Raw genomic sequence first — 13030 nt, 5'->3', positions numbered from 1 at the left:
ACGACATCGTGTTCGTCCACATTCACACATCGCACTGGTACGGCCCCATTTTTAACAGTAGCCAGAGATCGGGCCACCAGCAGTCCTGTGGGCAAAGGGGACGTAAAGGTGGGCTCAACCTGCACTTGCACTCCTTCCAGAGGGATGCGAGCTCGGATGGGCAGGGATATAACAGTCTGTCCTGGGGGAAACGTCACTTCTGCTGTCGGGGAGGTGATTACTTTCCCTAGTATGTCTCCCTCCTGAAAGGTCTCTTGCACACGGACTTCCCTCACTAACTGTCTGAACACGGAGCCTTGAGGTGTACTGGTCCCCCACTGATTGAGTGTCTCTTGTGTGGTCTCCCCTAACAGCAAACTGCCAAAGTCCTTCAATACATTCATCCCCAAAGTCACGATATGTTGTGGGCTGGGATCCCCCGTGTCAACACAACCCCCCGGCGGCCCAGGTCTTTCCCACATAAAGATATTTGCATCCAGGTGACCCCTTCCACTGGGATGGGCAGCTGATTGGCGGCCTGCAACCGGATTACGGGGCCCCATTGGGGTCTGACTGACACAGGGAAGTGTTTTCTAAAATAGGCCTCGGGCATAGTCGTGACTTGAGATCCGGTGTCCACCAGACAACGTACAGCCCGCCCTTCAAACTCTGCCCAAACCAGGGGGCAGCTGGCAACCAAATTTTCGGGACTTTCACCACCCATCCGCGGGGATTCTGACTCCGAGCAGCGTCCCCTTAGCTCGGAGTCCTCTAGTTTAACGCCCGCCGTGACGAGGCCCTCCCTCTCCGGGGGCACTCCCGTGCGAAATGTCCTGCCTCCCCGCAACCATAGCAAGCACCGGAGACCGGATAATATCCTGAACGAGCGCCACGAGCTGGACTCCCAGACCCTTGCCCCCGGGGTAGCTCCCTTGGGCTTCGCGCATTTTTTTTTACTTCGGCCAGTTCGTCTCGGATTTGTTTGAGCTCCTGCCGCATCTCCTGAACCCACGACGGCTCACCCCCTCCTGGTGCAGCGGTCTGGATAACCCGAGCCTCTCCTGTCAGGACCGTCACCCCCCTCTCTTGCTCCCGGGTGCGGGCCTCATTGCCTATGTCGGAGAAAGTCAGGCGCGGGTCGACCCGCACTCGTTCACGTAGAGCCTGTTTGGTCAACTCATCCCGCAGTCCCGTCACCAGTTGGTCGCGCAGGGTCACGTCGACATGTCCCATCCCCATACCATCTTTCCGCACGATTGCAATGTTTAGCTCTTGCAGAGCATTCATGTACTGAGTGACAGTCTCGCCCTCTTTTTGTCGCCGTCCAAACAACCGGGCCCGCAGCTCTCCCACGTCGGTGGGATCCCCGTGCGTCCCCTCTAACACATGTAACACCCCGGTAAAAGTATTCCGCTCTGTGGGGGGTCTCAACATCACTGAATCTCGGGCCTCTCCGTCTAATGCCATAATGGCTACCTCAGCTTCCAGGGCCGGGGTCATAGGATCATTCTGCAGACAAATCTGCAACGTGTGCACATACCCTAAGCGACCTATTTTTTATCATTTCCTACTGACTTCCAGACAATATATGGGTCCAGCATTTTTTGACAAGAAAAAAAACCCACACAGAAAATGTAGCAAAAAATGCAACGTTGTTTGCTAAGGCTAAGTTCACATTAGCGTCTCTGTGTGCAGCGTATCATCTGCATGCGCAAACGCATGCCAAAACGCATGCAAACGCATGGCTACGCTGCGGTTTTTTTTAGCCTCATCAGGTTACGCATGACGCAAAAAAAGCTGCGTGTGCATGCGTTTATATGCGTTTTTGCATGCGTTTTCATTTTTTCAGCACATGCATTCAAAAGAATTTTGTTATCCGACAAATGCTGTTCCAGGAGAATTTCCTTGACAAAAGCCACACCCAATGGGTGTGTCTCATGGGGATTCTGTATATATAGACCCTACACAGATGAAATCCTCACCTTTTGCTGCTGTATCCAGCTACAAGATGGATCTTGGCATGGAGAGCTTCTATCGTAATCTGGATTTGGAATTGAAATTGGCTTTTGCCTTTGCTGTGGCTTGCGAAGAAAGAAGAAGAGCAAGATGGAGAAGACATCGTTGTCGCTACTGGCAAGACCCCTTCATTGAAGTCCAAGAGAGCCGTGGAGCCTACCATTCGTTGTACACCGAGCTACATGAAAACCCTGAGAAGCTTTTCGAATACATGAGGATGTCTGAACAGAGCTTCGATGAATTGCTGCAAAGTGTGCGAGGGTCTATCACCAGGCAGGATACGAAACTATGTAGAGCAATTTCTGCTGAGGAACGTCTGATGGTGACCCTAAGGTAAAGCCATGTACTGATTTTTTTTCCCCATTTTCTGTTCATCAGATTCCTGGCTACTGGAGAGACCTTAAGATCTCTACATTTCTAATTCAGGATTGGAGTGTCCACCCTTTCTGGGATTGTTGGAGAAACCTGCCGTGCTTTATGTGACGTTCTGCGTGCAGAATTCGTCCCCCAACTGAACTCTGGCTGAAAAATGCAGCAAAATTCAATGAAATTTGTAATTTTCCTAACTATGTGGGGGCTGTGGACGGCAAACATATTCAGATTCTGAAACCTCCTGGAAGTGGATCCGAGTATTTCAATTACAAAAAATACTTTTCAAATGTTCTCATAGCGATTGCAGATGCTGAGTGTCGATTTGTCACCATTGACGTTGGCTCATTTGGACGAGGAAATGACTCATAGACTTTCAAAAACTCTGACATGGGATAATGTTTGTATGGTAATAATTTAAATTTTCCACCACCACAACCTCTTCCGAACACTGAAGGACCGCCAATGCCATTTGTTGTGGTTGGGGATGAGGCATTTCATAAAACCCTACTCGAATCAGGACTTGAATCACACCAAAAGGGTTTTCAAATACCGACTGACAAGGGCACGAAGAACTGTGGAGTGTGCCTTTGGTTTGCTGGCATCAAAATGGCGTGTTTTGGGAACACCAATCAATCTAAAAACTGAGACAATTGATGATGTGGTCAAAGCGTGTGTTGTTATGCACAATTACATCCTGGCAAAAGAGCGACTACAATTAGAACTTGACGAACCTGTTGATACCACTTTGCAGGATTACCGTGATCACCCTCTGAGGACTACAGTGGAAGTTGCCCACTGGCGTCTTGCATGGCAAGATGATATGGTTTAATACACTTTAAATAAATATTATATGACTTTGCTACTAATAAAACACCTCCAATTAAACACCTGTTACAACTTGACTCAACAATACATTACACACGTGTGTGTTTTCACATAAAGAGACAAAGAAAACAGGGATTGTGCAAACAAAATACAAATTTTAACAACAAACAATGAGTTTTATGTTCAGGGTCTGTATGACAGTGATACAGTATATTGTGGACCTAGGGGGTGTTGAGCTGGGATGATTGAGTAAAATTTATAGGGTTATAGGGGAAGGGGCAATTAATTGAAGGATTGGCTCCTGTATAGGACTGGATACATTGGGAGTAGACGACACATTAGGAGCTGAACTGTGGGAAGGGATAGACAAATTGGAAGGGAGACAACCAAGGGAAGCTAGTGACATATTAGACAACAAAGACTGGGAGGTGAGGGTGGAGGTGGTAGGACCAGTTTTTGCCAACATTTCTTACCTGGTTGCTACATCGCTGATGGATGATTGGGACTGTTGAGACTGTTTGTTGTCTGGTCGATGAGGAGCCGCTCCAACAGAGGAAGATCCAGGTTATATAGTGCTGCTCCAGGTTCTGTGTGGAAAATAAAAGAAAAACATTACTAAAATTTTTTTTTAAATTTATTAAATAGTCAGACAACCGAAAAGATACTTACGTTCGCCGGGCAAGCGCAGGGCTCAGAAAAGTCAGCATACGATTATATTTATACTTCGAAATATTTGGAGCAGCACCACTTTTAACCCGCATCTCATATCCTTATTGAAGAGATCCTTCATCAAACGCCAACAAACTTTTACTCTCTTCACTGTGAAAAAAAAAATTATTGTAAAAAAAAGGCAACAACATTAACAGCAAAACAGAGACCACATTGCAAAACTTACGAAAATCCTTTCTGACTTGTGGCCTTGCATCGTCCCAATGACCCAACAGCAATCTGGCCACTTCTTCCCAGAGTCGTCGAATCAATACTGAGTCGGAATGATTACGATCACGGGGGTCCCACAACACTACATTCTCTTGAACCAGTGGAATGAGTAGGTCATTGTCAATAAAATGTTGTAACATTTTTAAATAGACAAAACAGAAAAATAATCCAATTACAAGTCTGATAAAGAAAAGAATACTTACATCCCATATTTCCTCCTCACGAATTTGAACCCGATGACCCTGGAAGATTAATTTCCACTTAACTGCTCTTCCGCACTGGAAGGTTCCTGTAAAGAAAATACATGATTTACCAAATGTGTAGTATCGCCAGTCAATACATACCAATCTATATATCAAATGTGATTACATAATGAGTGTCATGTCCACCCTGGGAACAGTCAGTTCTTCACTGGAGGACATGTTTGAAGAGCAAGCAGCAGTCAAGTGAAACACTACAGAGAAGATCAGATAGGAAAAATTGAACCGTTTGGATGCTACTCCGACCGCAAAAAAATGCAACAATGGCACACGCAAATGGCACATGCGGAGGCATCCACATACAGCGTATGTCACTGCACACCCAATGTTAAAGATAGGTACGCAGGGCACTGCAGGACGCAAGGAAAAGTAGGCGGACCGTAGGTGGTGCGTAGGCATGGTTTCAGGGAGGAAGAAGGGTGGAAATATGCTGCCATCCGCAGCACTCCCATACACAAGTCTGAAACTAGCCTTAGACAGCATTGATAGCTATGTATATCTAAACATTGTCATGTTTTTCTAAAGATTATTATTAACTAACATCTGACTGCTGGTTATACCCTACCCACCACTAAGCAAACTTTGCAAACACTGGACCGTCACCCGATTCAGAATTTGCTAAAATCCATACAAACATCTCTGTAGAAGGGGACATATCACCCTCACATTGAACATATAGGGAGGTGAGAAAAACTATTAACAGGGAAGAGGGAAAAATAGATAACACCTCCATTTCCTTTGAATTTGGGACTTCCTATGTTGAGCAGATAATTACAACAGGGAAATTTTCTGGGAAGGAGGCAACGAGCCTGAGATCTGTTTACGCTGAGGCGGGGAAGTATCTTTACTTTTCTAAGACTTTTTGTCTCTGGTGACCAGGCATGAATAATGGGGTTTGCATCGATCCAATATTTATTGAATTTGCATTTTTGATGTCGTAGCGAAGAAATAGACATGAAGAATTAGCTCACATGACTGTAAGGCCATTAGAACCCCTCCAAATTAATAACGAAGCTATGGATGGTGATATCTTCCGTATTTTTCGGCATATAAGATGCACCGGACCATAAGACGCACCCCAAATTTGGGGTGAAAATTGCAGAAAAAAAGATTTTTTATAAGATGGGGGTCCGTCTTATTGTCCGAATTTACAGTATCTTACCTGTGGGCTGGTGGTGGCAGAGCAGGGTCACAGGAGGCATGGTGTCGGCAGAGGTGGGGTGAGGCGGTACGGCATGCACCTGAGCAGGGTCCCTTCCTGCTTAGGTGGGCGACGCCACGGCCTGGTGTCAATGGGAGGGTGGCAGCAGTGGTTACCGACAGAGGTGCTGGGATGAGGAGGCACAGTGAGAGGTATGGTGTGAGAGGGGTCCCTTTCCCCGGTGAGGTGATGCAGCAGCCCGGTAATGCAGCAGAGCCGGGTGAATCCTGTTGTTACCGCGGTGGCAGAGGTGTGGAGATGAGGAGGCGCAGTGAGCGGGGTCCCTTTCCCCGGTGAGGTGATGCAGCAGCCCGGTAATGCAGCAGAGCCGGGTGAATCCTGTTGTTACCGCGGTGGCAGAGGTGTGGAGATGAGGAGGCGCAGTGAGCGGGGTCCCTTTCCCCGGTGAGGTGATGCAGCAGCCCGGTAATGCAGCAGAGCCGGGTGAATCCTGTTGTTATCGGTGCGCGCGGCCATCTTCCTGAGGCCGCGCGTGCGCAGATGGAGGTCTCTGCTGCCAGGGGCTTCAGGAAAATAGCCGCGATGGGGATCGCGGCGGCCATTTTCCTGAAGCCGAGATGCGAACTCGGCTTCAGGAAAATGGCCGCTGCGATCCCCATCTGCGCACGCGCGGCATCCCGCGGCCATTTTCCTGAAGGCCCGGGCAGCAGAGACCTCCATCTGCGCACGCGCGGCCTCAGGAAGATGGCCGCGCGCACCGATAACAACAGGATTCACCCAGCTCTGCTGCATTACCGGGCTGCTGCATCACCTCACCGGGGAAAGGGACCCCGCTCACTGCGCCTCCTCATCTCCACACCTCTGCCGCCGCACCTCTGCCGCCGCACCTCTGCCACCGCACCTCTGCCGCCACGGTCCACGGTAAGCCTGCATTTCGAATATAAGACGCACCCCCCATTTTCCCCCCTTTTTTTGGGGGGAAAAAGTGCGTCTTATATGCCAAAAAATACGGTACATCATATTTCATCTCTATCGAAAGGTCAAATCGCGATAGGAAACATGATGACAATATCTAATGCCAGGGACTTCCAGGGGCGAAGATATCCTGTAAGTGGGGGATCTCATAAAATTCTGAAGGGTCAAGCATATGCCATAAACAGTCCCCACACGAGCTCATCAAGTGGAGGTATGTGGGCGTAACTTTGATCTAATAAAAATCTGGAATTGGGTTTGGTCCCTTCTCAGTCCTTGAAAGGTACAGCTTACTGTAGGTTCTGTCCATTTCCTATTAAGTACCTCCATAAGCTAAGCTCTGAGCCATTTATGTGACATCAGATTTAGTAGTTTTCTTTCATTATTCCTTTTTACTCCATGTAGTTGTATATACTGTATTGCTTTGTTCCCATTTTGTAACATCTTTGTATATTTTTTTTAAACACTGCATACCTTTCTGCATAAAATATATATATAATAATAGCTCTGTTCCTTTTGCTCTGTAAACTGCACCCTTGAAGCCATACTTTTCCTGTAACGGGTGGCCTGTATAAACGACTGGTGGTGGCAGCTAGTAGTTCTTTTCATTATTTTGGAGCTGGCAGTGACTGTTCCGGATTACATATATATATATATGTATATATATATATATATATATATATATATATATATATATATATATATATATATACACACACACTGCTCAAAAATATAAAGGAAACTTCTGTGGAATCAAACTGTCCACTTAGGAAGCAACACTGTTTCACAATCAGTTTCACATGCTGTTGTGCAAATGGAATAGACAACGGATGGAAATCATTGGCAATTATCAAGACACACTCAATAATAGAGTGGTTCTGTAGGTGGGGACCACAGACCACACCTCAGTACTAATGCTTTCTGGCTGATGTTTTGGTCACTTTTGAATGTTGGCTGTGCTTTCACACTCGTTGTAGCATGAGACGGACTCTACAACCCACACAAGTGGCTCAGGTAGTGCAGCTCATCCAGGATGGCACATCAATGAGAGCTATGGCAAGGAGGTTTGCTATGTCTGTCAGCGTAGTGTCCAGAGGCTGGAGGCGCTACCAGGAGACAGGCCAGTAAACCAGGAGACGTGGAGGGGGCCATAGGAGGGCAACAATCCAGCAGCAGGACTGCTACCTCAGCCTTTGTGCAAGGAGGAACAGGAGTAGCACTGCCAGAGCCCTGCAAAATGACCTCCAGCAGGCCACAAATGTGCATGTGTCTGCACAAACAGTTAGAAACTGACTCCATGAGGGTGGTCTGAGTGCCCAACATCCACAGATGGGGGTTGTGCTCACAGCCCAACACTGTACAGGACACTTGGCATTTGCCACAGAACACCAGGATTGGCAAATTCTCCACTGGCGCCCTGTGCTCTTCACAGATGAAAGCAGGTTTACACTTAGCACATGTGACAGACGTGCCAGAGTCTGGAGACGCCATGGAGAGCGATCTGCTGCCTGCAACATTCTTTAGCATGACCGGTTTGGCAGTGAGTCAGTAATGGTGTGGGGTGGCATTTCTTTGGAGGGCTGCACAGCCCTCCATGTGCTCGCCAGAGGTGGCCTGATTGCCATTAGGTACCGAGATGAGATCCTCTTGTGAGACCATATGCTGGTGCGGTTGGCCCTGGGTTCCTCCTAATGCAGGACAATGCCAGACCTTATGTGGCTAGAGTGTGTCAGCAGTTTCTGCAAGATGAAGGCTTTGAAGCTATGGACTGCCCCCCCCCCATTCCCCAGACCTAAATCTGATTGAACACATCTGGGACATCATGTCTTGCACCATCCACCAGCATCACGTTGTACCACAGACTGTCCAGGAGTTGGCGGATGTTTTAGTCCAGGACTGGGAGGAGATCCCTCAGGGGACCATCCACTGCCTCATCAGGAGCATGCCGAGGCGTTGTAGGGAGGTCATAGAGGCACGTGGAGGCCACATACACTACTGAGCATCATTTCCTTGTCTTGAGGCATTTCTACTGAAGTTGGATAAGCCTGTAACTTCATTTTCCACTTTGATTTTGAGCATCATTCCAACTCCAGACCTCTGTGGGATATTAGTTGCGATTTACATTGATAATTTTTAGGTTTTATTGTTCTCAACACATTCCACTATGTAATGAATAAAGATTTGCAACTGAAATATTTAATTCAGTGATATCTAGGATGTGGGATTTTAGTGTTCCCTTTATTTTGTTGAGCGGTATATACATATATACAGTGGGGCAAAAAAGTATTTAGTCAGTCAGCAATAGTGCAAGTTCCACCACTTAAAAAGATGAGAGGCGTCTGTAATTTACATCATAGGTAGACCTCAACTATGGGAGACAAACTGAGAAAAAAAAATCCAGAAAATCACATTTTCTGTTTTTTTATCATTTTATTTGCATATTATTTATTATCTGTTTGATCGCTGGAGAGCTGTCACACAGACCGCTCTCCAGCGACCAACGATGCCGAGGTCCCTGGGTAACCAGGGTAAACATCGGGTTACTAAGCGCAGGGCCGCGCTTAGTAACCCGATGTTTACCCTGGTTACCAGCGTAAAAGTAAAAAAAACAAACAGTACATGCTCACCTGCGCGTCCCCCAGCGTCTGCTTCCTGACACTGACTGAGCTCCGGCCCTAACAGCACAGCGGTGACGTCACCGCTGTGCTTTCACTTTCACTTTAGGGCCGGCGCTCAGTAAGTGTCAGGAAGCGGACGCTGGGGGACGCGCAGGTGAGCATGTACTGTTTGTTTTTTTTACTTTTACGCTGGTAACCAGGGTAAACATCGGGTTACTAAGCGCGGCCCTGCGCTTGGTAACCCGATGTTTACCCTGGTTACCAGTGTAAAACATCGCTGGTATCGTTGCTTTTGCTTTCAAACACAACGATACACGGCGATCGGACGACCAAATAAAGTTCTGGACTTTATTCAGCGACCAGCGACATCACAGCAGGATATCGCTAGCGAGGACGCTGCAATGTCACGGATCGCTAGCGATATCGTTACAAAGTCGTTTCGTGTGAAGGTACCTTAAGAGGTGTAGTACAAGTGTATGATACAAACAATAATTTAGCAATTAGTGCAGTGTTTTCCTGGTGGCCCAGGGCATCCCAAGCCACAGCTACTAATAAACAATTGTCTGTCATCTACTTGCCCTGTCATTAGAGTGTGTTACCACATTGTGTTCAGGTCTTCAGAAGTGATTTATCGAAGCATGGTACATATAAACTCTAACAAGACTCTTGGTGTGAAATACTGTACGTTCAGCAGATGGCATTTCTGACATGTCTAAATCAGGTCCCTCTCACGAATACAATTTTCAAGTGCATGTTATAATTTTTTTTCTAGCAGATAACACACAAACATGTTATATTCTATGACTGATGTCACGTGTCCTTTTTTGCAGACCAGTGGTCCAGAGAAACAGATCTATCTGTAAGAGTGATGGACTGTACTGTCACATTCCTACCCCTGAAGACACCAATCGCGTCATGCCTGTAATGTCATACATTTTATACAAATAATGTGTTATGTGAAATGTGAACTAGATACTGCAGTTTTAGTGTATATTGTGAATAGACTGTGATATGATAGTGTACAGCATAGGGTAGAGATTTGGATTAGGATCTAGGACATAAGATAAGGACAATGGGATTAGTACATACAGATATCAGAGAGCAACTGTAGCTAGCTAAGACATAGGATAAGATACAGTTAATGTTTGAGACTAACCCACAGTGGGAGAGGATTAGGGCTAGTTAAAAAGGACTACTTCCAGATAGATGGTCAGATAGGGAAGTACAGTAACCAAGGACAAATTCAAGTGCAGTGTGCTGCTAGTGTCAGCAAGTATCATGGCAGTGGGAGGTCTTATCAGAATACCTCGCGGATATTTCTGCAAGAGACGGAGCTCAGGGCTCAGTGTGGGTTCTATGGAGAGTGACTTTTCCTCTTTCTCACAGGGAACGATAGACGTGGAACAGATATAAGGGAAGGTAATTGATAATAAGTGGACTGCAAAACTGGCTGGGAAATCTCAGGGGCTGAGAGAGACAGTGAACGTGGGGATAGTCCAGGAGGAACAGATAGCGATACTGAGGGTGTGCTCTGCTAAAGAAACAAGGAACGGAAGGTGTGGTGCCCAATACCGTGAAGTACTTGAACGTTCCAGTAAACTTTTGGTTGTTGAAACGAACTGGGTGTCCCTTGATCAATGTGCAGCTGCTCATGAAGATGGAGACCCGGAGATGGTGAAGGTTTGTGGCCTACAAGTGACTGTGATCCACCCCACACATAATAGCACATTGGGACTGGAACACAATGTTCCTGTACAGTACCGGGACGATATGGAGCAGCAGCTCAGCCATGGCTAGCGCCTACAGTCACTTTACACATCAGTGTTGCATTCGTGGGTTAACTGTTTCAGACACAGACGTGTGAACTTGGCGTAAGGCCTCATTCAGGCATCCTTGTTTCACAGATGTGTTTTATCCTTTGAAGTTAGACCACATACCTATTATAATAAATGGGGCTGTCCTCTTGTCCATGTTTTTTTGCAGACCAAGGGCCCAATTCAACACAGGTTTTACACCAGTATTCTTCTGCAAAAGGTTTTGAAAAGTTGCATAATTTTGGCACAACTGGCTGGTGCTAAAATGTTGTGACTTTTGGCGTTCTCATGCTATTTTTGTCTAGTTCCAACAAAGTAGGTGGAGCTGGGGCAGGACAGGGAAGTGGCGACTGCTGCTTGTCAAATTCCTGATGAGCGGTGACGTTTGCTAAGCCACAAATGCAGGGATTGGAGTAGGACTTAGGAATTGTGGCCACACGCACACAGAGGTGCACATCGCTTGTCAGGCACACGATTCATCAGGAGGATTTGACTTTAGCATCTTCATCAAGACATAAATCAACAACAACAGTTTTGATATCTCGGGTCACAAGTGTCTACAAGAAATAAAATGGAGTCATGTCTGACTTTAACCCGAGTTACAGATCAGAACAGCACATTCAAGTCTAAGGATCAACGAAAGACTGAGAACACACAGATGCCATCCTAGCTACCTCCTAGTGCTGTCACCTTCTCACTGTGTGCCGGAATCTTTGGATACCGCCATCTATACTTTTTATGATGAAACACTCATCGGAAAAAACCACAGTGACCAAACACTGAGGACAATCGGATCTGACATCTGTCTGTATTTCACGTACAAGAAAAAACGGACGTGAGTGAGGCCCAAGGGCTTGTTCAGACCAGCAGTTAGTATGGGTTCTGTCTGTAGCACAGACTGCACATCAGAGGGGGCACATGGACCCTTTACAGCCAGTGCACATTGACTATTTGCCACACGGACCAATTTGAGGACGTGAATTGCCCAGTTTGTAACTTCAGCATATGATGTGAGACCAGACTAAGATAATCACTCAACTATATCATCCCCTATGGGCCCCTGTGCTTCTGCACCAATGGTATGTGAGGAACTTAATGTGGCAGACAATATTATTACTGGTATCCAACCTGTGGCTCACACAGATGTAACAGAACTACAAGTCTCAGCATGCTGACTGCCTGACATGGTCAGGGCATGCTGTTAGACTGGCTGCAAACATGACTACTTCAGCTTCATCTCAGTCACTCTCTCCTCACACACTCGGGCAGTGGCTCTAACCAACCTTATAGCTTCTACAGCAGCCTTCATAATACCTCGGAAGAAACCATTACACTTAGGTGAGAGGGGGAGCTTCACACTGATAGTTACTGCAGAGAAGCATTGTTTCTATAAACGATGCTAACTAAAGGCTTTTAGTCCTTCATAGTGAGTGGCCAAGCATTAGGTATAAGTTTAGCTAAGCGCTGACCAGTGTGAATCCCCCTCCAGTCTGCAGTGGAATGACCCAGGCGTCCCTGTAACCAAGGGTAACCAGGCAGCGCGGCGCTGGAGATACAGAGGCGCAGGGAAGTTTGTGTGTAAAGTCCAGAGCAGCAGACGGGCTCGGGCAGACATGCCGGGAAGTCAGGGCGACCCCAGGAGCTATGTGCGCATCAGGCCTCTGCCCATCCCCAGCCAGAAGGGGCTGAAGGTCCAGGCCAGGAGCCCCTCACACTACAGGTGCTGGGCACCGCAGGAGCTGTTCTGGGAGAAGTACTGCCGCAGGCAGAGGCAGCTGGCCCAGCAGGGGTACAATGCCCCCAACCACCAGCCCTATGAGGAGCTGGGGCACCCCCTAGTGCTGGAGGCCAAGAAGCTCATCCTGCACTCACTGGGACAAGACCAGGTAAAGGGCACATGGGCCACAGCCATGTATCATAATCTGCTGCAGAGACCCTGTGTATCGAGACCCTTTGTATAGAAACCCTGTGTATAGAGACCCTGTGTATAGACCCCGAGTATAGAGACCCCGTGTATAGAGACCCCGTGCATAGAGACCCCGTGCATAGAGACCCCGTGCATAGAGACCCCGT

General features: G+C 47.2%; 1 protein-coding gene across 1 annotated transcript in view; it reads left to right on the top strand.

Moving 5' to 3' along the window:
• The first annotated feature begins 12438 nt into the window (after positions 1–12438).
• CCDC60 (coiled-coil domain containing 60) overlaps positions 12439–13030 on the top strand; it is a 329554-nt gene continuing 328962 nt past the window's right edge. Inside the window, exon 1 of the mRNA XM_077292073.1 lies at positions 12439–12843. Coding sequence (XP_077148188.1) covers positions 12571–12843 — 273 coding nt within the window. The 5' untranslated portion in view covers positions 12439–12570. The remainder of the gene's footprint in view (positions 12844–13030) is intronic.

Source organism: Ranitomeya variabilis, chromosome 1, assembly GCF_051348905.1.
Source record: "Ranitomeya variabilis isolate aRanVar5 chromosome 1, aRanVar5.hap1, whole genome shotgun sequence".
Classification (NCBI taxonomy): Eukaryota; Metazoa; Chordata; class Amphibia; order Anura; family Dendrobatidae; genus Ranitomeya; species Ranitomeya variabilis.
This window is presented reverse-complemented; position numbering and strand designations above follow the sequence as displayed.